The 24,418-nt window shown below is 56.5% G+C and overlaps 2 protein-coding genes across 2 annotated transcripts in view; both read right to left on the bottom strand.

Annotated features, from left to right (window-relative positions):
* Positions 1-3,984: 3,984 nt before the first annotated feature.
* Positions 3,985-7,178, bottom strand: CRYBA2 (crystallin beta A2). Its single transcript, XM_028092189.2, has 5 exons — positions 7,096-7,178; positions 6,752-6,916; positions 5,832-5,973; positions 4,576-4,718; positions 3,985-4,132 (listed from the first exon to the last, which is right to left on the bottom strand). The coding sequence occupies exons 2-5, from the start codon at positions 6,910-6,912 to the stop codon at positions 3,985-3,987; spliced, it is 594 nt and encodes a 197-aa protein (XP_027947990.1). The 5' UTR covers positions 6,913-6,916; positions 7,096-7,178.
* A 9,477-nt stretch (positions 7,179-16,655) lies between these two features.
* The window catches only part of CFAP65 (cilia and flagella associated protein 65), a 31,111-nt gene continuing 23,348 nt past the window's right edge, over positions 16,656-24,418 (bottom strand). Inside the window, exons 22-32 of the mRNA XM_028092211.2 lie at positions 23,446-23,637; positions 23,187-23,345; positions 21,915-22,058; positions 21,419-21,532; positions 21,125-21,232; positions 19,569-19,613; positions 19,141-19,343; positions 18,723-18,851; positions 17,727-18,197; positions 16,923-17,060; positions 16,656-16,818 (exon numbers count right to left, since the gene is read on the bottom strand). Of these exons, the coding sequence (XP_027948012.2) occupies positions 16,656-16,818; positions 16,923-17,060; positions 17,727-18,197; positions 18,723-18,851; positions 19,141-19,343; positions 19,569-19,613; positions 21,125-21,232; positions 21,419-21,532; positions 21,915-22,058; positions 23,187-23,345; positions 23,446-23,637 (1,866 nt within the window). The remainder of the gene's footprint in view (positions 16,819-16,922; positions 17,061-17,726; positions 18,198-18,722; positions 18,852-19,140; positions 19,344-19,568; positions 19,614-21,124; positions 21,233-21,418; positions 21,533-21,914; positions 22,059-23,186; positions 23,346-23,445; positions 23,638-24,418) is intronic.

Below are 24,418 nucleotides of genomic sequence, written 5' to 3'. Positions count from 1 at the left end.
TGCTCGCTTTATCTCCGCCCCCACCTCCTCCCTGCGCCTTCTCCCTCCTCCACGGCTCCCACTCTCTGCTCTTCCCTAGAGACCCGATCTTCTTCCCTGTCTCCCTCTTGCTTTGGCCTGTTTCTCGCCTTTCCAGGGTTCCCAGGCCTCTGGGCCAGCGTTGTGTCGTCTCCCCACAACTTCTAGCAGGTTGCCCCTCCTCCCCCTTTTGTAGGTCTCTCCTTCCTCATCTACTCTCTTCAGTGCCATCCCCCCTTCCCGTCTCAATGTGCGCTCTCTCTGTCCTATCTCTCTCCTTCCCCTTCTTTTTTCATTCATTTGTTCCTCACTACTTTGGGTCATGCAGGAGGCTCATGAGCCCCTTTCCATTTCCCCCCAAAAGGGTTGCTCTTCCATCCTTCCCTATCCCCTGTCATCCCAGCCTATCATCCACCCTCTCAACTACTCCCATCCTGGTAATCCCTGAACCAGGCTGCAATTGGCACCTTGCTCTAGCAGGAGTAGAAGGCTTGAAACGGGGCTCTGTACTTATACGGCCTCCAACGCAGGGGAGGTGTGGAGGCTGAAATCCCTTCGAAAGACTCTCATTGTATATTAGCAAAGCTGATGTGGTTCCCAGGTGGCCTGAAGTCTCTGAGTACCTGTGGGGCTTCTTGGCTCAAGAGAGGCTAGCTAAGGAGGGATGCTAGCTGAAGATGAGGCTCTGGGTTTAGGAGCCCACCTGCAGGCATCCAGCACCTGGTGGCTACTGTCAGAATTGCTAATCTCGAGGCATTTCCTCCCACTGCTTGAGCCCAGGAGGTGAGGAGGCTGGGGACTTGATGGCACACAGATTGGAGTGGGCAAGTTTCCTGCAGGATCCGTGATCCTGGAGTGCCCAACTGACGATGGCTGGAAAGTCCAACTTGGGGGGTTCTTCAGGGCCCCTGTTCATTCCTCACTTGCTGTAACTGCTGGAGTATTCACCTTTCTGATGGAGGGTGCAAAAGTCAGAAGGAACAAAGGAGGAGTGAGGGAGGCAGAGTCCAGGGGGAACGAGGGGATCCCAGGACCCCAGGATCCTAAAGGAAGATGTGGATGAGGAATCTGGGGGGAACAAAGATGAGAGTTTAGGATGTTCCCTGGAGACCAAACCCAGGGGTTCACAGGAGGGGAGGGCCTTGGAGGTGGGGTTGAGGTCCTAATCCTTTTCCTTCATGCCTTCTTATTCCTTTCCCAGATGGAAACTGAGGAGCAGAAGGTCAGAGCTGAGAGTGGGGAGGCAGTGGAGTTTACTCAATGCTCTCAGCAGAAGGCTGAGACAGAAGGGAGAGGTGCTCAGAGTTGGAGGTCTATCCAGATATCCCAGCTCCGGACTGGAGCGGGATCAACAGCTCAGGCTCTGTGTCTCTGCCTCATTAAAGACTCAGGTGCTGAAGGGGTAGGTGAGCGCTGGAAAGAGCTTGAGAGGTGCCCCCCCTCACTGCCCCTGGGTCTTGGCTGCGCCAGAAAGGAGATGACCTCCTTCATCCCCTTTGGCCTTGGCTGAGTACAGCCAATGGACAAGTCCCAGCCAGCTTCTCCTCCATCCTCCTCCCACCTGGCTGGGTCTCAGTCCAACAGGGTTCTGCTGACCATCAGCCTACCTAGAATGGGAGAAGGTTGGAAAGGTGAAAACACTCCCAGCCTGGTCTTTGAGCCCCCTACTCTCTAGGTGCCAGTGTGGGATGCAGAGTTGGACCTCTAGGTCCAGGAAAACCTAGAAGGTTCCTGTTGACAAAGACTGCAGCAAATATTAGCTCTCTCAGCTCCCTAGTTGTACAGATGGGGACACTAAAACCTAGAGATGGGGAGTATCCTATTCAAGTTCCCACTGCCATTCCTGCAGCCATCTTGCTGACTCTTCCCAGCAGCCACAGACCCTCCTAGAGTGAGGGCAGTTTAGCTGATGGTGGATACTAGATCTCCTTTTGCCCATTGCCTACCCTTCCAAAGCAGGAAGAGGGAAGAAGGGCTGCTGGGCTCTGAGGCTAGTTTGTCTGGGTTCTGGGTTCAACTCTGGTTCTCCTATTTCCTAGCTGTATGACTTTGGGGAAGTTAGTCTCTTCCTCTGTAAAATGGGGATTACAGTACCTATCATACAGAATTATGAGGCTTATATAACCCATGCTGAGCACTCAGACAGCCTTACATTTAGCTATTATTATTATTATTATCATCCTCCAAGGGGACAGTTAAGAGCCTGTGACCAGGCAGGAACTCTAGACTCTTTGGGGGCCCACAGAGGTGTGGAGTTCTGCTGAGGCCTGAGGCTTTTAGCCCCAGCTCAGGTCAGCCTTCCCTTAACAGCCTGAATTTGAGGTCAGGAGCCCTGTGTTCAAGTCCTGGTTTTGTCACCAGTAAATTGGATGACCTCATCAAGGCTTCTCCCTCTCAGCCCAGAATCTTTCTTGATTAGTGAAATGGATGAAGTATGGGAGGTGTTAAGAGAACCAAATGCAGCAGGCGCCTGGACTCTAGAACCCATCCATTTAAAAAGCAGAATTCATACTCTACCCAGAATTCTGTCCCTTGCTCCCCCGACTCTACCCTGGGATCCATGGGGGGTGGGCAGTGCAGGGGAATGAGGGCCCTACTTTGACTGCCCCGGTGCTTTTACATAGCACCACAGGCATTTTCAGTGGTTTCTCCTTGAATCCTCACAACCCTGTGAGACAGACAAGGCAGGGATCAGTAGCTCCACTTCACAAGTGAGGGAATAGAGGTTCAAGGGTACTATATGATTGGATCCCAGATGTTCTGACTCCCGGTCCAGGGCTCTTCCCAAGGGAGCAGATGCCTGACTGCACAAGTGGGCCCTTGGGAATGGCTCAGGTCCAAGTCTAACTGTTCTCCAACATTGCCTTACCTCCTCTGGGCTCAGGCGATGATCTGGGCCACTCCTCCCCATTGATAGGTCCACTAGGGGCTTGAAAACACAAACATCCCTGAATGACAGAATGAGGGGAGTCCCAAGGGCCTTGAGGGCCCTGCCTATGTGGGATTGAGAGTATCATTAACTGGGCCAAATAGGGAACTGGGTAGAAACTGCATTGGTGCCAGGGGCTGCTACCACTCAGCCCCAACATGGCTGTGGGCTTCTGCCACCTGCCCCAGAACCCAGGCTCACTGTGGTCAGTGGCTGAGGGGTGGCCTCTCCAGCTCACCAATCCTCTGAAGAGAGGGGAGGGAGAGGAAGAATGAAGAGAGGGTTCTTTGGAAGAGCTGAGAGGAAGGGTATGAAAATGCTTTGTCTAAGCTGGAGCTCGATATCATGAAGGGATTGTTATTATTCAGGCAAAGGGCCTGGGGGCTCCACTAAGAGAGAGAAAGTCTCCCCTTTAGAAAGCCCTGGGAGGCAGTGGGACCTCCCACTCATTTTTCCTCCTACAGCCTTGCAGGGACTCTATAAACCTGGGAAAAGGGTGCAGGCTTTGCTCAGTTGGATATCGAGCCAAGGTAAAGAGAAAGGCTGGAAATGCCCTGGGGGTTAGGGAGGAACCCAACTGAGCTCTGCATAGAATTAAGGAGGTCCTGCCATAGGAGCATGCTGGTGCCTGGCCCACGTGGTTGAAATTCAGCTATGAGCCCCTGCTGTAGGGCTGTGTGCACCCAAACCAGAAGATGGCAAAGGCACCATGTGTGTGCTATGGTACACCTGACCCAAGCTGATGGGCCTTTACCAAGGAGAGGTGTGGGAGTGGTTGTATTTAACAGGATCCCCAAGATTCTTGCCAGCAGTTTTCTCAGCCCTATCAGGGTCTAGCCCCATACATCATAAGCCAGTTTATGCTCCATAGTCAAGAATCCTGAAGCCTGAGAGGAGGGTCAGGTTGGCAGGGAAAGACCTTAAGAAAGATTAAGATGAAGATCACAAAGCAAGACCACAAGAAAGAGGCAAGAGGGGCAGGCAGGTTCAGGAGCCTTTATTGAGGGTCCTCAGGGGAGGTGTCAGGGCTGTGGAGCTTAGTGCTGGACTCTTCGAATGGACTGCAGCAGCCCGGTGTGGGCCTGCGTGCCAAATTCACTGTAGGTACGGAACTCCCCACTGTGCCGGTCCCGCTCCAATACATACTGGTAGCCCCGGTAGCCTGGGTACTGGTAGGCCACCCACCTAGGCCAGTGAGAGCACAAGGGTGGTAAGCAGGCTCAGCCCCCACCCCCACCAATGTCTCCCATTAGTAGCCCTCCTTTCTCAGCCCCCAACCCCCCAGCTCCAAAACCATTGCTTCAATTTTCCCTACATGGATCTCTCTCTGCCCGGCCCACTGCTCCAAGTCTTCTTAACATGGTTCTCCCCTCATCCCCTATTCCCATCCTCCATTGCCTCCTCATCTGTCTTTTTAAAAATCTCTTCCTCTCCCCCCACATTGGCTCCCTGACTCCTATCTCCTACTACATGCCCCCCACAGTCTGTCTCCATCATCTCACTTCCCCCAGTCCCCAACATCTCTTTACCATGTCTCTTAGCACCCCATCACCTTTCCCAACCCCCCTCCATGGTGCCCATTGCCTCCCTTCTCTTCTCGTCTCCCTTGTTCCAGTCGCAGGACTCACGCTCCAGAGCTGACTTTGAGGGAACCCACATCCTTGCTGGCCCAACCCATGGAGGGCAGGGATGGGTAGTCATCGCTGAGTTCAAACTTGCTGCCCTGGAAGTTCTCTCTCTCAAACAGTGTCACACGGCTGTCACTGTGATTCTGGAAGGTGAGGGTGGACAGGTCAGGCCCTCCAAAGATTTTCCCCACCTCGCCTCCCAACACAGCTGCGCAGACACTTTGGCTCCACGGACATTCCCAGAGATCACTCCGTCAGGTCCATAGCAGTCTGGGAAGCTGGGATGCTCAGAAGTCCCCAGTCTAGTCCCTTCTATGGCTTTGGGTGGAGGTGGTGAGACTGAGGGTTTCCCAGAGACCTTTCCAGGTCAGGGCGAGAGGGCATCTTGTAATATGGACCTATTTGCAGAAGGAAAATAAGAGATCCTGAGAGAAATTTGGCCCATTAACCAAGACAGTTTTCCTAAAGGTCTCAATGACTACTCAATCCCCTGCCCAGCACCTTGGGTACAGCCTCTCACAGGATTAGGCCCAGCTAAGGGACGCCAGCTGACAGAGCCAGAATAGACAGGCCAGGGCATCAGAGTTGGTTGGGTCTTGCCTTCCATAGCCCTACAGCCTTCCCCTCCTGGAATGGAGAAGCTAGGCTGAATCAGCATTTGCTCTTTGCCCTCTACCTCTCAGCCGCAGGCCTCAACAGTAGGGTACTTAAGTCAGCACAAGTGAGAAGTGAGAGCCTCACCTCCAGTGACTCATTTGATTCATTGCCAACCCTTCCCCCACATACACACACACAGAGACTGACCCCTTTTCACCAATGATCTCTGAATCGAGTTCTAGTTTCATCTTCATGTTAACACTTGCGTCTGAGAGCAAGACACTTTGCCCTTCTGAGCCCCATTTCCACAGCTGTATATGAGGCTAACAGCAGCCACCCCAACCTTGCAGGACTGTGTGATGACAGAAGCACTCTCTTACAGGTGTGGGGGACACAAATTGAGGAACAGTAGGTGCTCAAGACTGGCCCCGTCTCGGTGCTGTCCGTGGTGCTGATTTTGGGCACCTGACTTAGGCCCACTTTCTGAACTTTTGGAGACTCTTCTGGTTCTGGGAAGTAATGCCACTACCACCCATCTAGGAATTGTATTTACACATCTCCATACAGTGACTGGACAGCTTTTCTGAGGCACCATGGTGGGGTCAGGGCCTGGAGCTAGGAGCTAGGAGGCAGAGGGACAAGGGGAGGGCTGTGCTTACCGCGCAGAGCACTGGCCGGAAAGAGAGCAGCTGGTCACTGTGGTGGCCACCACTGCCGCTCCAGGCGCTCCAGCAAGGATAGTCACCCTTCTCCAGAATGAACTGCTGTCCCTGGAAGTCGGGGTACTCAAAGGCCACCCAACTGGGGAAAGATAAAGGAAGCTGGGAGGCATCTGCTCCAGCCTCACTCCTTCCTCCCCACCCTCATCCTCATTGTGCTCGAAAAGACTGAAACTAATCTTTTTCTCCAACCCCAGGCCCTTACCCTGACATACACAGCTCACAGCAATCTGGCCCCCTCTAGAAGCTAAAGACACTAAACCACCTGCTATCCAGGGTTTGAGGGACCCAAGCTTCCAGCTTAGGCTCCCCAGGTTGGAAGGAATTTTCCAGCTTCTGAAGATCACCTAATCAAGGGTTCCTAACTCAAGGATTTAGGTGCCAGCAAAGGTAGGTGTAGGAATCCCCCAAACCTGCAGTAGCGATCTGTGATAACAACAACCTGCAAAAGTCGGGGGCCTCAGCTCTCCTGAGGGCCCCAGGCTCTCAGAGAACAGGGTGGAGCGAGAGGAAGGGATTTGGCTTCTTTTATTATACCAAGCGCAGAGCCATCTAACTCTGCACAGAGAAAAACTCTGGGGAGGAAATAACTACACTGGGAGCCGCTTCAGGGTTCAGGCTGGTCCCATGGGGCGCCCACAAAGGGTTGCCTCTCGCCTATATCCCTTTAGTTCACATGGTTTGTCTTGTGGCGCACGGGGAGTTCTGGGGAGGCCAAGGGGTTCCCCATGTGGATCGGTCTCTCTCAGGCAGGACTAACAGTCTGGGAAACGGAGGGTCGAGAGCTGAGGTCCCAGGCTTAGGCCAGGGGAGCCCCGCGCGTCCCAACCCAGCCCGGCCGCTCCTGGACCATCACTCACGCGCCATTTTCCACCTTGACAGAGCGCACCCTGCGCAGGCCTCCGCGCTCGGCGATGTTCGCGCAGTCGCTCAGCAGCCGGCAGCGGCGGCCCTGGAAGTCCTCCTCGTCCCAGAGCGTGAGGCTGGCGGGCGCTGGGCCCGGCGCGGGGGCGCTGCTCATGCTGCTGCGGGCGAGAAGGGCGGGACCAGAAGTTCAGCGTCCGACTGCCCCCCTCCGGGGCCCAGGCCCTCCCAACCCAGGCCGGGGGTGAAGAATTCCGGGCCGCACCGGGCTGCTAGCGGCTCTCCCTCACCTCGCCCTCCCCCGCCCCGGAAAGACCCTGCCCCAGCCCCGAGTATTCACCGGGTGGGGTGAGGGCTGGACTGACGGAAAATGGAGAGGCTGCGCGCGGGCCCGGCGGCGTGTGGGGCTTTATACTGGGCCTCGCCCCCCTCCCCGCATTCTCTCCCGCTGCGGTGGGGGAGCTGAGTCAGCGGGCAGGCTGCGGTCAGTTCTCGTGTCCTCTGGGGGAGCCCAGGCCTTTCCCGCAGCCTCCAATCTGGCCCCAGCCCTCGGGGATCACAATAGAAAGTGCTGAGGCACACGTCCCGCGCCCGCCACAGCTGAGGCTGACTCCGCTTTTTCTTTTCTGGGGGACTGAGCCAAGCAAGGCGCACCCGACCTCTGGGCAGAACGCGCCCTCCCTGGCCCAGACCTTTAGTGATGGAGGTACCAGGCCACTCTGGGGCCACCCGGCTAAGACCGCGAATTCTTGACTTGAGTCTCGGGAGTTCTTCCCAACGTCTAAACTCCACCTCCTCCTTAGGCCTACGTCGAGGCCTCTCTTTCGAGCGACACTGGACGGAGTCAGACGCGGTTCTCCGCAAGCGACTTTCCTCACACCCCTCAGTCCTCTTTCCCACTGTGGCTCCTTTCCTCCCAAGCTTGAATTCCCAGACCCGGCTCGGCGCTCCGGAATTTTTCTTGCGCGAAGGGGCCAAGACTCACCGCGAGGCGGCGCTGAGCTCAGGCAGCATAAACCGCCCTAGGGAGGGCGTGGATTTAGGAAGCGCTTAGAAATAATAGTAACTAAGGGAGTGGCTCACTGTGGTAGGTGGAATATTTCAACCTCAGCGCTACGCTCCCAGTCGCCAGACAGAGCTCCAGGGTCTGGTCGGGACCTGAAGGTCCTAGGCTCTTGCCCTCAATCCCAGTGCCCTGTGTGGTGGGGAGAAGGGTGGAGAGTGGGGGAAGGAGAGGAGGAGGAGGAAGAAAGGCTTGGGACCCCCAAGGGAAGCTGCAGGGAGGACATTTCCTCCCAGTTCACAGCCGAATTTCCTAATCATCATAGCTGTCAATAAGGCACAAGGACTTCTGGCAAAATTGTGAGCTTTCCTTAACGGAGGGGCTATTTCAGCGGAAGTGGAGGGGAGAGTGAGAAGGAAGCTACTGTTTTGTTGTAGGTGCTCAACACGAGTCCAGTGAGGGTAGGCGTGGACATATAGACGTGGAAACTGAGGCACCAGGGGGCACAGGGCCTCCTCCACATTCCCACGGCTCTTACCACTCAACATCCTGTGACTAAAAGGACTCAGGCCAGATGCAGCCGCCCCAGCTCCTGGCAGTCTACCATGCTGGTCAGCCATCCTTTCTCCCAACTGCCAAGTTCATTCCCACCTCAGAGCCTCCCATTACCTGGGGTGTCTTAGTCACAAGATCTTGGCAAGCTTTCTCGTTTGCTATCTCCTAGGTGATGCTGTTCCTGGTATTTACTGTTCATCATATCACCTTGTTTTCTTTAGGGTTTATCACTCTCTAAAGTTGTCTTCTTCATCTTTTGTTTATGAGTGTTTGTGGGTGCACTGACTGTCTCCCTTACTAGAGTGTAAGCTCCATTTAAAGGGGCAGGGGTTATATCAGTCTTGTTCTTTGTTATCCTCAAACCCAGCACAGTACTGGACACAGAGTAGGTGCTCAATAAAACTTGAGTGAGGGAACAAGCTGGTCAGGCTGGGCCAAATGTCCATGGAGGAAGGGGTATTGAGGAAATTCCCCAGTGAGAGCGCAAGGGTATTTGCCCACTCTACCCCCCTCCCCATCCCCAAAATTCTGGAGTGCTGAGAACAAGCGCTGGTATCCACTGAAACCTCCCTTAGGTCTCTCTTTTTTACTGGTGAGGAATTACTATTGAGGATCATAAGGTATGTGAAGGTGAATGCCAAGAGTAAAGCGCCCTAAAACAGGAGGAGTAAAGTCCAAGTTAGGAAAGTTTGCGTCACAAGGACGACCACAGCCAGGCTTGACTGGAGATGGAGTCGGAAGCACGCCCAGTCCCCGGATTCCCTACCCCAGAGGGGGTTTGGAGAAACACAAATAGGGTATAATTTCCCCCAAATCCATAAGGGAGGAATACAGACTGTGGAGAGAGGCCAGAGGCCCTCCTGGATTCTTCGTGTCCTGGCCCTTGCACTTGGTCTCACAAGTCGGGACTACGGACGTGGCGGGAGGTGAGGACCGAATCTCTCCTTCCCTCCCTCTCCCTCCCTCCTCTTCCTCTATCGGGCAATTCTGGATGCGGCCGCCAGGGGGCGCGAGCGGGCCGCGCTGGGTGGGAAGCCGGGAAGGTGGGGTGGGGTGGAAGGGGGAGTTGGTGGGAGGCTGAGGGCCGAGGGGCGGTGCGCGCGGGTGGCGAGTGCGTCAGCCTGTGCGTCTGCGCTGGTCGGTGACGCGGGCGCCCGGTGTTAGCCTCGAGGGTGCGCGGATGTCTGTCAGAGGACGGACGCTACGTCTGCGGGAGCTGGGGCTGGGGGCCTGGGCATGGCCCTGAGATCAGGGTTCCACCTGATGGTCAGTTTCTGATCCAGCCGTCGGCCAGACGACCACATGCTACAGGAGGGTGTGTGTGTGTGTGTGTGTGTGTGGCCAGGGAAGTAGTGGGGAGGTAATAATAGCTGAGATCCAAATTAGAATTAGGAGTCCAGCTGGGATTTGGGGTGGAGACCCTTCGTGTGAGAAAGGTTTCCTTTCTAGTCCTAAATCCTGAGCTTGGCTCTGCTCTAAGAAGGTGTGAGGCACTAGCCAGCCTCTTCCCTCCTGTGTACCTCAGTTTCCTCATCAGAAAAATGGTGTGTGGGGCCCCCAGTCCATGGCCTTTAGTTCTATAGCTGTCTGTGACCAGCTCTCTCAGAAATGGGCACACCCACCAAGACCACCAATAGCCAGTTGCCTAGACCTCTCTCAGGGTCCCCACATCCCCCAGACCTTCCCCCCACCACCCCCCCGCTCTGGGTTTCAAAGTCATGGAGAAAGGGAAGAATGAGCCGCTGAAGGAGAAGGGGCTGTCAGGCGGCCCTGCCTGGTGTGCTAGAATTGGACTCTGGGATCCTTGTCCCTTTCTCGTGCTATGGACCCCATCCCAGCCTCCTTTCTCCACGAGGCTGATCCAGCTCCAGCCCCCCAGCTTCCCCCCACCCACTCCCCTCCTAGCCCCCTTTTCCCCCCCAGCAGCTGGTCCTGTTTGTTTTCCCTGATCGGTTGCACTCAGAGCTTCCTGAAGGATGGATGCACAGGTGGCTTTGTTTGCCAGCTCAGCACCCTCACCCCCACCTCCTCCCCATCCACAGCCTCAGCCTTTGGGCGTGGAGGGGGAAGTTAGGCAAAAAAGAAAAAAAAAAAAGTGTCCCCAGATCTACACCTCCAGGAGACCTCAAGACCTCATAGGGATCTCATCACCCTCAAAGAACTCCCCATCCCCAGCCCACCCTCTCCAGTCCTTCATCTTATATGGGGACTTTTCCTCCCAACCATAGAGAAATCTTCAGGACCACCCTCCCCACGATTCTACCAAGACACAAATCCCACAAGGTACCTTAAGATCCCACAGAGAAACCCTCAGACTCAATCCTGTGTTCTCAGCACCTGCGACCCTCAGATCCCACTCAGAGCCCTATCCCATCCAGGGACATACAGATCTGATAAAGAACCCCTCAACCTGATCCTTGACTGCCACCCAGGTCTCTATCCCATATAAAGGCCCTGAGAATCCCCAGAGACATCTCCCTCAGAGCCCCATCCCTGAACAGCCCCCATCTCAGTATTGCTGGGCAGCTTAGAATCGCCCAGTAGCCAATGTCTTCTCCTCAAGTTGGCCCGCTCCCATCCCTTACCCCTCATTTCACTGGGAAATCAGCCACTGCTTCGGTGCCTGAAGATGCAAATTCTGTGACTAGTGCCCTCCCCCTCCCCTGGTCCCCTCCCCTGGTCCCCTCCCCAGCCTCTCCTTTGCAGCCCTGCTCTTCCACCCCCAGCCCCCACCCCACGTCTGGAGCCAGGAACAGGCAGATGAGCACCTTCCCTGGGGCTGTGAGGTCTGGTCTCCTGGGAGACAGAGATAACTGAGTGAGAAATCAGCTCAGTTCAGGCAGGGTCCAACAGCTGGCCCAAAAGAGGGGGGTCCTGAGGGGGTGGGAGCCCCACCCACACACCCGTTGTTCTTCCCTGCTAGAAACGGAGCCCCTCTTCTCTGCCCCTCAGTGGGGACGTGGAGCTAGCTACCATCCAGGGAGATGGGCGGCAGCTTCCAGCACCGCCCACTCCCCAGGCACAAAGCCATGGGGCTCACACAGGGCAGCAGGGAGAGGGCATGCGTGCACACGCATTCACGCAGTTCCAGGCACACAGACAGATCCCACCCGCATCACGGGTGAGCACTCTCCAGGATTCAATAGACCCCCAAAGTCACACTCATTTATGGGCAGACACTTGTTCACTCACTTGTTTCTCAGACATTTAATAAAATGTACCATGTGTCCCTCTGTGCTGGGAGTCGGAGTCACACACAAGTGTGCCCTTGTGACTTACACTTGCACCTATCCCATTCCACCGTCACCCGTCACCGAGAGAAGGAGAGAAGGCCCTTCAGTCACCTGCCCACGATCAAACAGACACCGGAGGGTTAAGAGTGCTCTGGCGTCTTGCACTGCTGCCTGGGGTCACATCCAAGCTCCACTGCTTATCACTTGCACTCTACTCCTCAGTTTTTCCCTCTGTAAAATGGGAACCATAGTCTTAAAAGCTGTTGTCAAGATGTAAGAACATGTAAAAACAGAACCGGTCTGCAGTATGTACACAATAAATGTTAGCTGTTATTGCCACCGTGGTTGTGGTTATGACTGGCTTTGCTGCATGGTTTCCTTTCCCCCATACCCCCAGGCCTGGCTGGGATGGAGATTGGGGTCAGGGCAGCAAGCATAGCTCTGGGATCTGCATGCCCCTTCCCACATTGGTCTTGTGGAAGCCCCCTAGCACTCAGGATGGGGAGCCTTCCTGCCTCACCGCATTCAAGCCCCTCTGCTCCTGATCTCAGTTTGGGAGGGTTGGGAGGGTCAGAGGGGGCTTTCTCAATTTCCTTTCCTCTGCCCTTCTGGAAAAAGCACTTGGGAGTGGAATTGGAGACCTGACTTCTGGTCCCTGTGCTTTTCTGACTCCATATGTGCCCTTGGGCAGGTCACTCCCTCTCTTGAGGCCCCAGTTTTGTACTAACTGCTGATCAGGGAGGGGCCTCCCAGCCCTGACTGCTGGGATCCTGTGATGCCTCAGGAAAGCTCACTCCCCTCCCCACCCAGCCTCTGCACACACCGGCCCCACCCCCCAGCCAGAGTGAGGGGGCCAGTTGCCAAGGTCGCCATGGGGACTAATCTCTAAGAAGGTCAGTGAGGTTCTGGTCCTACCTTGGTCGGATGGGGATTAGCACCTGGTTATGAACCCCCCCACACACACTGGTGCCTCCACTCCCAGGTGCCCTGAGTCTCACGTAGACCCTGGGCAGAGGTTCCAAGGCTGGGCCACAACCAGTAGGTGGGTAGGGGTCAGGTCGGCTGCCAAAGCTGTCTCTATAGCTGTGGACAGGAGAGAAAAGGACAGAGATGGGCTCAGACCCATGCCCGTCACTGCTCAGTGTCCAGCGGGGCCTGAGTCTTGACCCTCTTTGTCTTTTGCCCTTTAATGGGGAGATGGGTCTCCCAAGAGAAGGGTTATCAGCCCTACTCCCTGGCTGTAGAGGCCACCTCTCTCTCTCCTCTCTTGGGGGTAATTTCCCCCAATGTGGGGATGGAGGCTGTTCTCACTTGGTGGACCCCTACCTCCACACACACCATGCCTTCCACCTCCGGTTTCCCTGACCTTTGACCTGGCATCTCCACATCTCTCTGTCTCTCAGAATTGTACGTCTCTGGTTATGTCTGGTTGCCTCTGTTCTTCTCTGGTTTCTCTCTGGTTGTCTCTGCCCTCTCCCTAGCTCTGGCTTTCACGGGGGATTGGGGAGGGCTGCAGCCTCTCCAGGTCCTGAAATCTCCCCTGGGTCTCCCATCCCTCTGGGCTGCATCCGCTGTCTTTCTGCCCCGCTTGTGTTTTCTGCTCTCCTTCTCCCCTCCCCATTTCTCCTCCGTGCTCTCCCAGTCCCGCGGCTGCCCGCACTCCAACTGCTCAGTCCCTCCCCCCCCCGCCCCCCCTTCCTCCACTACCTGTCCCCTCCCCCGCCTGGGGTGCTGACAGGGATGACAGGAAGCAGGCTCCGGCTGGGAGCAGGAAGGGGGAGGGGTAAGGGGGCTGCTCGAACACCAGCTGCTGAGCACCCCCCCTCCCCAAGCCCCGCACCTGCAGGCCAGCCTGGCGCCTGGAGTCTCCACCCCTGGCCGGGCAGGGAGGAGGAACCTGGACGAGAGGCCTGATTTCTGGCCTCGGTCAGGAAATGCGGGTCTTGGGGATAGGGGGTGGAGGTCTGGGGAATTTAGGCCCCTGGGTAGGGGGGAGGCAGTGGCTCTGTCACAAGAGCAGACCCAGTCCACTGGCGGCCTCATTCTTCCCAACCCCCCCCACCCCAATGACTGTGTGTGTGGAAGAGGGTAATTTCAGGGGGAGCTCTCTTCATTGTGCAACCCCAAATCTGAAATCCCAGCCCGAGGTGGGGAGCTCTAGCCCCCTTCCATGATTAGGGAGGGAAGAGGAAGCCCTCACAGACCCAGGAAAGATGTGCCGGGGCCAGGCCCGGCCCCTGACAGGCAAATCATGGGGCCAGGCAAGGAGCAGAGGGCTGGGCCCAGCACAGAAGTCTGGTCAGGGAGGGCAGGATGGGGGCTGCACACACCCCAGCCCAGCCTGGGGACCCATAGATGCCTCCCTCCCCAGGGCTGCTGCAGTCCACCCCCTCCCAGAACTGCCTGGAATCTGTCAGAGCCATCTCGTCCCCTCCCCCTCCCTTTTCTCTGCATAGAGGACTCAGCAGATCCCACGGGGCCTGCGGGTAGTTGGGTGGGGATGGGGGGAGGGGGCAGGGGACAGGTAGAAGGGACAAGACAGCACCTCCAGGAACATCCAAAATGGCGCTGGAAGGGACCAGTGACTCCTGACCCTCGTTCGTTCTCTCTCTCTCTCTCTCTCCTGGGGGGATGGGAGAGGGGACTACATCTGCCTGGGTGTGCGGTGGGTATAGTCCATAGCCCATGATGCTTCCTCACTCTAAGGGGAAACTGTAGCTCCTTACTGCTAAGGCTTCTCTCCGCTTCGGACCTACAACAAGCCCCTCTCTCTGGGGCTAGACCAGCACCACCATCAATTTTGGGGAGGAGGAATGGAGGACACCCCAGGTCAAAGGACAGAGACTGGGCTAAGGGCTCAGACTGACCTCAGGCTGTGTGTGGAACTCTCAGTTCTAGACTCTCCAGGAGGGAGGCCAGGGTCTAGGGCAATCTCCACTCCCTCCCCCATGTCAGACCTTAGCACTTGGAATCACTGCAGAAGGGGCCAGTCTGTCTCAGGTTTGGGTGGTGGCTAATAATCCATGGGCTCCTGCCTAGGAAGAAGGCCATTCACACCCACCCTCACCCCACCTGTAGCTGCATGAAACAGGAGGCCTTGGGATTATGGAGTTTGGGAAAGGTGGTGAGCTGCAGTCCCTGGGGACCCCATCTGGCAAGGGCTACCGGACCCCATGTTTGTCCTTTCAATCAGTCTGTCTGTCTCACACATGGGAAGACTGAGAGGGGCCAGGGAGATGGCAGGGAGTGAACCCTCAGGATGTCAGCACCAAACAGATCCAGAGAAGCACACTTGATCTTCATCTGGCTCTAACTCTCCCAACCCAGCTTTTCCACCCCCCCCCCCACTCCCCCGCTACTGCTCCAACCTCTTGAGGGCCTCCAACTTCCCAGGTCAGGTGGCTCAGAATTATTGCTGGAAGCCCAGAAACCAGGATCTGGGGACTGGTGAGGTGCTCGCAGCAGGCCAGACCAATCCCTCTCATTGAGCAAAGAGGAAAACCCGAGGAGAGGCTGGGAAATGACTTGCCCAAGGCCACAGAAGTCGCTGGGACAGAGCCGGACTAGAAGTTGGGTTTCCACTTCCAGAGGGCTCCTGTTTCTGCCACAGCCCCTTATGCCACCCGGTGGAGCCTGTTCGGCCGGCCCATACTACCCGGAATCAAGCCGGGCAGCCCTGGAGTTGCGGGCAGGACAAGGCAGGACGGGCGGGGCCGGATGGGAGCCGGATCTCCCCTGGGAGCAGCGCACAGCCTCTCCGTCCCCGTACGGCGGCGGCGGCGGCAGGTGCCTGCGTGGCGGTCGAGCCCGGCCCCCGGGCGGGTGCTGAGAGGCCACCCCTGCCTCACGCGAGCCGAACGAACAAAACGCTCAGGTCCGGTTTGTGCGAGGGGCTCGTCGCGGGGCGGGAGCGGAGGGCCAGGGGGCCTGGCTGTGGCCCTGGGCGATCTCCTGGTCCTGGTCTTCTGCGAGCGCCGTGCCGCACAGCGCGCCGCTAGCCGCCGCCCTCACCTGCGCGCATCTGCGGCTGACACGTCGCCCGCCCAGGCGGCCACCGCAGGTGCGCACCTGGCCCGCCCCTCCCTTCCTCCCTTCCTGGCCACCCTTCACCTGGCCGGGCTCTGCTTGGCTTGGTCCCCAGCCCACTCCCCGGAGCTTGTGCAGGAGCCTGGGCTCAGCGCGCTCTTATACTGCCTGCTCAGTCCCCGCCCCTACACACACACACATACATACACACACACACACTCACACCTGTCCGGGCGCCAGTTTGCTCGGAGCAAATATTGACTCAGAGGAGGCGGAGCGCCCCCACCCCCTCCCCGCCCCCGCCTGGGTTCTGGGGCCGGAGCTCTTCCGAGGCCTTGGCCGCGGCGGCGGGGGGGGGGGGGGGCTGTCGGGGACCTGGGCGCCTCTGGAACAACACCAGATGTCACTTTTCCACCCACCTGCCTGGAGGGGGGTGGAGTTGCAGAAGACAGAGGCTGCCGGGAGGAGGTTAGGGGGAGCGGGAGGTGGGTATCCTAGGGAAGGCCGGACATCACCTGGGCTGGGGATTCAGGTTCACGATGGGAGTCGCTTAGTAGGGCCTGTGGCCCGCTGTCTAGCTGTGACCTCCACCCGCAACCCAGAGTGTAGCTCTTAGCCCTCCGCGACGTGCCTCGGTTTCCCTTTCTTCTCAACCTCTCAGCACAGTCCCGGGAGCCCGACACATGCAGAGAAAAGGCTGGCGATGCAGGGACCGAGCCTCAGAGCAGGCGCAACGGGGAAAGGGGAGGGGTGGTCACCTCGCCCTGCAGCCACCTGCTGCGCCGATAAGGCCTGGCGCTCAGTTCCTGTCCCCCAGGCAATGCTGGGGCAAAGGCCAGTTAGGCCCCGCCGGAAGCGCCCTCCACTGGCCAAACCAGGTCCAGCGCCGGGCAGCGAGCAGCCGGAACTCTGGCCCAGCTGCGCTGTGGAGGGGAGAGAAGCAACCTCCCAGCACCCAAGGCTGCAACGAGTCGCTGCAGTCCACCTCGGCCGCTCCAACCATCTGTCCCTCCCAGAGCGCGCTCGAGAATTCCTCCTACGTCGGGGAAATAAAGTCAAGGCAGATACAGAAGGCTAGATGCTTTAGTGGTGGGGCGGTGGAGAGGGGGGCCCTGAGGGCAGCAAGTCGGAGGGGCTGGACTGTGGCATCCTCAAAGAGTCGGTAGGGGGCCGCGCCACCAGGCAGGGCACCTCGGCATGCTGCAGCCCGAGGGGCGCCGCCGAAAGCAAGTCGGGAGTCTCAATCCTGGAAGACAGAAAGCCCCAGGGAGAGGTTGGAGAGAGACTTCGAGCCAAGTCTGCCCGCCCCTGCCGCCCCTCGCGCCCCTCCGGCGCAGTCGGCGTCCCCACCTGGAAACGCTGAGCGGCGGCAGGGCGATGACGCGCGGCCGCGAGGTGAGAACCACCTCCCCGCGGCTCGCCTCCACCAGGATGTTCTGGATCATGTTCTCCAGCAGCGCCTCCTGCAGGTTGGCGAACGCCGGGAGCCTGCAGGGGGTGGGGTGTGTGGTGGGGGTGGAGGATGCGGATGTCAGCACCGCCATCGACTGCGCTCGCCTTCTCCGGGGGCCTCTTGCTGCTGTACACTGTGTGCCCTGGGCTATATCTCCGCGGGTTCTCATTCCACCCCCCGCCCTCCCAGCACTATAAGGCATCCTTGTTCCAATTTTACAGACGCTCAAATTGTGGCTTAAAGGCACCAAGTTGCCAAACGTCCTGCTGCTGGAACAAGTGGTGGGACCAGAGTTCAGGCAACTGTAGGTCCCATCTCAGCGCCAGGTGTGGGGAGGAGGCATCAAGCTGTGAGAGGGCCCCAAGGGACTGGCTGGGGCCTAAGGAATCCCAACATGGACAGGGAGGGCCACAGAGCAGCCCCGGGCAAAGGCCCTCCGGGAAGCGGTGGCACTTCTCTCCTGGCTCTAGAAATCCACTGAATGACCCCCTGAAAGTGGTGTGCTAGAAAATGTTAACAGCCAGGTCTTGGAGGGACAGACTAAAGCTCAGAAGGCCTTAAGCCACCAGCGGGATGTCAGTGAACGCGGAGCTGGGAAGAGCCTTACACCCAGCCAGAGGCTGGCCCCAGCACCCCACTGCCTCCTGGGATCCTTCTGCACACCCTGCCGTGCGAACCCTCATCTGGGTCTGGCTGCTCACCGGCTGGTGGTCTCCTTCTCATCCTGTTCTTGCTCCTCTTTCACCATGACCTTCAGCTGCTGCTGCCACTGACATTTCAGGGACTCCTGGGCCGTGGGCTGCAGTGTGGGCTCAGTCCCCGTCCAGGGCACCTTCTCTTCCTTCTCCCCCCGCTCCTCCTCCTCCTGCTCCTCCTCTTCCATCTCCTCCTCTTCCTCCTCTTCCTCCTCCAGCTCCTCCTCTTCCTCTTCGCTCTTCTCCTCTGCTTCCCCCATTTTCTTCTCCAGCCTCAGTTTGTCGTCCTCAGACTCCTTGTCTCTGCTGCCCTCCCAGCTGCTGGCGGATGGAGACAGGACTGGTGCTAACTGCAGGGTGTTGTTCTGGGCCGTGAACTTGGCTGACTGCTCATTCCAGAACTGGCAGAAGTAAGGCATCTTCTCCACCAGGCTTTGGTTCACGGCCTCATGGAAGACCTTGTCTTCTAGCAGACCCCTGCATGGCAAGGAGGAGGAGGCCCTTGCCAAGAGGACTTGCGAGGGGGCTTTGCAACCCCTGTGGGGCTCTGGCTCCAGAGTTCCTCAAGGGGCAGTTCTGACTTCGACGTCTACAAATGGGTGCTGGATGTGGGAGGCCAGCCCTTAAGTCAGTTGCCCCGCCCACCCGTCCTTTGGAGGAAGGCTTCTCTGGGCTCCGTGGGTTCTTAAGAGGCAGAGCCAGGAGGTCAGAGTTACACAGATAAGGGACAGGAACCCCGGGGGAAACAGTGAACTGGCTCAGACCTTATCTACTAGCCCTGGACAGGATAAAACTCAGGATCCAGCCCTGAGGATCCTTCCAGCAAGCTCCATTAGAGCTGCCCCATACTGCAGGGCCTGGGACCACCAGTGGAAGGATCTTGTGAGGAAGTTCTATTTTTCAGGAAAGGAAGGGCTGCGGCTTCAGGGGCCACGGGTGGACACAGAGCTGGCTGAATGAGCTGCTGAGACGAGGGGGATGGTGAGGGTCCAGGGTGGGTACCTGATGATGGCGGTGAGACAGTCAATCAGGAGCTGCTTCTCCTGCTTGGAGACAGGTGCCCAATTGTCTGGGGATTCTCCCTCAGAAGCCTCCAACTCCTCCTTGGGGTATTTCCTCTTTGGCAGCTCCCTGGAGCAGGCCATGACATTCTGAGTGGCCTGGGCAAGCCACCAGGCTGGGGGTAGGGTCACGAGCAGTGGCGGTGGCCATGCAGTCATGAGAACATAGATGAGCTTGGGACAGCCCCCCCGCCTTGGCCCAAGTGTAGTGCTACTGCATTTGGGGACGGAAGCCCAAACCTCAAGGTTGGTGCAGGACCTGGAGAGGCTCCAAATTGGAAAGGGGAGGAAGGAGGTGGGGCAGGAGGCCTAGGGGTGTTCCCCAGGGGGTAGAGACCCCTCCCTCCCTGAGAATTCACCGGTGCAGGAAGTGCTGGGGAAAGTCGGAGAAGAAGTTGGCCAGGAAGTAGTCAGTGGCATGAGCACGGGCCGTGAGGCCCAAGCACAGCATGTCTGGCAAGGGTGGCTGGGGACAGAGCCAGAATATCTTCTTCTTTGGGATCTTAAGGTTCCAGCTGACAGGCCGGTTGAGAGGCTGCTGATTCTTGATGGGGGGCAGTGTCTTTGGAAAGGGGAAGACATGGATGACAGGGGTTTGGGGACGTCACTGCCTCACTGCTGGGTCCCTAGCCCCAACCAGGCCTTTGGAGCCAAATCGGAGTGTGACCCCACCCATTGGCACTTCCATCCCTCCCTTCTAGGAGGCTGGGCCAGCAGTTGGAGGTATCTCTGGGAGCAAGCAAGGACCTCTCAATTTATCCCAAGGAGACGGGGCTTATGAGCTCACCCTGTACCTCCTCCTAGGTGCACAAGCTCTACAATATGCTCCTCCCTGTGAAAGCAAAGAGACCCGTGCTTAGGATACAAGAAGCCTAGAGGAGTTCCTCTCTTCTTACCTTTCTGCCAACCCATGGGGTGAGGGTGAGGGGCTGGAAGCCAATGCCAGGACCTGCTGCCCTCTTGATCTCACCCAACTCCCAGCCACACCCCCTTCCAGGACCTTCTTTAGGGAAGTGCTCCCTGCAGACAAGGAAAATCAGATCACCCAACCAGAGGAAAGAAAAGGTGATGCCACCAAATGTAGGCAGGCTGTACCAAGGGTGCTTGTCCTTGTGCCTCGGGTCACAAATACTCTCCTTTATGAAGATTTCATTCAGAAATCCCTTCTCCCGCACCATCCAGACATGATTTGCATTCATAGTTGGGCCAGAGCTTCAGAGGGGAGTGGTGCCTCCCCGGGGGCTGAGTGTGGTGAGTGCAGAGGTGAGCAAGGTGCAAGAATACCAGCACAAGGAGGCTGGGAGACTGGAAGAGGGAGAAGGGAGCTGTTCTGTCTCACATTTACTCTCCAGCTCCCCTACAGATACGAATAGCCTGCTTAGTGCATGCTTACTGCTTACACTGCTGTAGGCACTGTACGTGCTTTAGCTCATTCAATCCTCACAACAGTGCTGCGAAGCAGGCACTATTTTACTTGCATTCAAAATATTTTTTAAACCTTTACTTTTAACCTTCTTAATATGGAAAATTTCAAATGTATAGGACAGTAGAGAGAACGTACAGAGTCCTCTGTTACCCACCACCCAGCTTCAACAATCAGCAGCTCATGGCCAATCTTGTCTCATCTGTGCCCCACCTCTGGATTATGTTTTTTTTTTTTTTAAGATTTATTTATTTATTTGAGAGAGAGAGAGCGCGTGTGCACACACACTTGTGGGAGCAGGGGGGGAAGGGCAGAGGCAGGGGGAGAGGGAAAATCTCAAGCAGACTCCCTACTGAGGGCAGAGCCTGACCTCAGTCCCATGACCCTGAGATCATGACCTGAGCCGAAATCAAGAGTCAGACGCTTCCCCAACTGCGCCATCAGGTGCCCCTGGATTATCTTGAAGTCAATCCCAGATGTAACATTACCCCTATTTTATAGTTGAGGGAACTGAGATGTTATGTTAAGTAACTTGACCAAGATACCAGAACTAGAAATCATCAAAGCCAGAATCAAAACTGGGCAACTTGTCTCCAGAGCCTGCCCCCAAAACCCTTGTCCCACACCGTCTTCCATCAGAAGGTGAGCTGTCTTGTCTCCCCTGGGTCCCCGGTGCCCAGCGCTTAGCATGCACCCATTAAACACTGGCTACGTGAGGCAGGGAATGGTCAGCCAGTCTTCTGAGTCCAGAAGACAGTCTCTTGGGGAGATGCTATGCTTGGTCTAATGAAAGCAAGCTAATCTAGGACAGGCTGGCCAGTTTTGCACATAGGACCACCTCACGTCACCGCCTCTGTCCCCCCTTGGTAAAGCCAATCAGAAAGATCTGTGGTGTTCAAGGCTCACTCTGGCCTCCTCACCTTCCCTTTCCTATCTGTGATGGTGAACTCCACCTCCTGTCGAACTTCCTCATCCTTCCACTCCTGTAGTTCCTTATGGTACTGATTCAGGAGTTTCTGTCGGTATACCTATAGCCCAGGACAAGGAAAGAGAAGGCCAAGGTCTGGAGCACCTGTGTGCCATGGACCCCCACCCCCCACTCCCCAGGGGCTGGCCCCCGCCTTTCTGTGAAGGTCTGGGGATCTCATAGCTCACCCACATCCCAGTACTGGGAGCCATGCTCCATCCTAGCTTCACTCTGGTGCTGGTCCTACCTTGCATACCAGGTCTATGCTGTAGAAGCTGGCATGCACTGAGGTCTTCAAGGTCACCACAAATGGGACTGTTTCTTCAGGAGCCACCTTCCCTGTCATGGGACTCACAGACACCTGTTTGGGGGAAGGGGTCTTTGGAGCTTCACAGGAATGGGATAGAGTGGGATGAAATGGGGTGGGTATGATGGGGTGGGGTGGGATGGGATGGAATGGGGTGGGGTGGGGTTAGATGGGGTAAGATGGGTTAGGATGGGGTGGGATTCAGTGGGATGGAATGGGATGGGGTGGGATGGGGTGGGGTTGGATGGAATGGGATAAGATGGGTTGGAATTCAGTGGTATGGGGTGGGATGGAATGGGGCGGGATGGGATGGCCTGGGGTGGGTGGTGGGGTGGGATGGGGTAAGATGAGACAAGATGGGATAGGGTGGGGTGGAATAGGGTGGGCCTGGAGCCCTGCTAGAGGTTCTGATTCTGCGGAAATAGGGGACTCCCACCTCCCCAAAGTCTAGAGGCTTCAGCTGCCACTCAAAGACAACTGGCTCGTTCTTGGAGATGTTGTTGAGGAACAGCAGGCGGCTGCACTTAGTCTGCACAGGAATGTTCCCCAGCGAGATATGGGACTGGGACAGGAAGACATTCTGTTGGTGGAGACAACACAACAGCCACTTTGGGCGGTGACAAAATCATAACCATAGCAACCTCTCCCAGTTACTGAGTGCCTTCAGCAGGCACCATGGTAGGCCGTTCACACACATTTGGTCCTCACCATGGCCCTGTGATATTTGTATTATCATCCCCACTTTACAGATAGATGTGCTGCTAAGGTTTAGAGGGCATAAAGAATTTTTCCAAAGGTCTCTTACAGGCACAGTGGGGATAAACCCAGTCTCACTCTAAAGTCTAGGCTTTTGACCATTAAAATAGGCTTGGAAGGGCTGAGAAATCAGAATTCGCTTAGAGAAGACAGAACTAAAGCCAATGTAATTTGAATCCCTGAAGGATGGTTGTAAATGAATGGGGGGATGGGCAGTTGGCATCTTCAAATAGGAACAGAACAGTAGGGGGTCTGGAAAGACTGAGGCCACATGGAAGGGGCACTTTCTCTCTGTCCAGACCCTGAGTGTCTCCAGGTCTGGGACTTTGGCTCTTCTTTGTGTCCTCAGGGCCTCCATAGTGCTCATCATGCAGTTACGGTCCAGAAAGGGTAGGAGTGGAAGGGTGGACAGGCCGATGTATGGGTATATAGTGACTGGACGGCTGTATGGAAGGATGGATGGAGAAGTGGGTAGATGGGTGGCTGGATGGATCAGTAAATGGGCATGTGGGCCAATGGGGAGGAGATGGATGGATGGGTGGATGAATGAATGGGTCAGACATCCCAACATTGGGGTGTGTTTGAACTAAAGATGGGGTTATTGACCTTGGATACCTTACAGCAAAATCCATCTAGGTCCAGGAATGGACTGTTCTGGATGAAGATAATACTTTACAGCCCTAAAATGGGAGAGCTTCCTTCTACCCCTTCCAAAATCCCCATCCCAATGCCCAGAGTGACTTGAGCAGGAACACCTATGGGCACTAGGTGGCAGGGTAAGCCTCTCATGGAGCGGGTGCTGCCTGCTGGAGCTCGGTGAGGGCTGGTTCCAGGCTTCCCCTCTGCATCCTTCCCTTATCACCTCCATCACATTTCCTTCCCAGCTTCCCTCTGCACTGGCCCCCCCGGGGCCCTTCTAAGCCTCAGGCCTTCCTACCTCCCTTCCCCCTACCTGTCCAGGAACCATCAGCCTAGTATGCTTGGGGTTGTCATGCCAAGAGGAGATGTTGTGGAATGGGGCTGTGTCTCCCATGACATGGGGGTCATAGCCCACTCCCTGGAAGCGGATCATGGCTGAGTTCCATCCCAGGACGTGTATGGGCACATCCACCTAGGAAGTTAGGAGGGTGGGGAAGGGACTGGTCAGAGCACGGCTTGCTGAGGAAGCCAACACCAACCTCCACCCATAATCAGCCCAGGCTGCGGCTCACAGTGTAGGTCTTGGCCTCAATAGGTGAGAAGATCCACAAGACCTGAGCAGTTGTGCCTGGCTGGATCTCCCCTTGGGGGTTGAGGCAGCTGAAGATGGGGTGATTGAAATTTTTTTCCTGAACCTGCGACAGGATGTTCGTCTGGATCTCGTATGTCACGGGCACCGAGCCACCATTATACAGCTCATAAATCTGCAGGCGGGGTAGGGGGGCGGGAATAATGAAACCTCCACACCAACTGAGGGCTGCAAAGCAGAGAGCCTGGGGTCCTGTGTCCACTGCGGGAGGGCAGGCTGATCTCCATGATGTCCCCCTTACAGCCCCAGAGCCCCCTAACTACCTCTAATTTCCCTTATGGCCCAATGATCCAAGAAGTATGTAATTGTATTTTCAGTCTGGGACATTTTAGGATAATCTGTAATCCTTATTTTATTTGCTCTTAATTTACTTTTGCCAAGGTATAAGGGGACACTAAGGCTCGTGTCTCTAGTGTGGGGATTTACAGAAGTGTCCATGCACACACCCTCCAGACCCTTCAGCATCTTCAAGGCTCTCGCTCTAATCACCCGGGAGGCTGCCACTTTCCACGTCTGCCCTTACAGGCAGTCCTGCTTAAGGGCAGATGAGGGAGGGAAAGGAAGCTATGACATCCCCCAAGACTAAATCCAAAGTGTGGGAATCACAGAATGTCCTGGAAGCAACCTGAGATCTTCTGGTCCAATCCCTCATTTTAGGATTAGAAAATGGAAGCCAGAGAGAGCAAACAGTTTGTTTGGATCTAGGTCTTGCCCCCTCATCTTTCCCAGCACCCACTCCTGAATATGCTGATTTTATTTCTCTAGCCTGGGCCACCTCTGAGCTCCAGACCTGGTATCCAACTTCCACTCCACAAGCCCTCCCTGCCCCCTCACCAGCCACTGATTGTCTCACAGACATCTCAAATTTGGTAAAAACCAAACTCTTCACTAGAAAG

Source organism: Eumetopias jubatus, unplaced genomic scaffold (genome assembly GCF_037043125.1).
Source record: "Eumetopias jubatus isolate StellerSeaLion01/CBP00866 unplaced genomic scaffold, mEumJub1_p1.0 scaffold_3, whole genome shotgun sequence".
Taxonomy (NCBI): Eukaryota; Metazoa; Chordata; class Mammalia; order Carnivora; family Otariidae; genus Eumetopias; species Eumetopias jubatus.
Note: the sequence above shows the minus strand (reverse complement) of the source record. Positions and strands in the feature narration are given on the sequence as shown.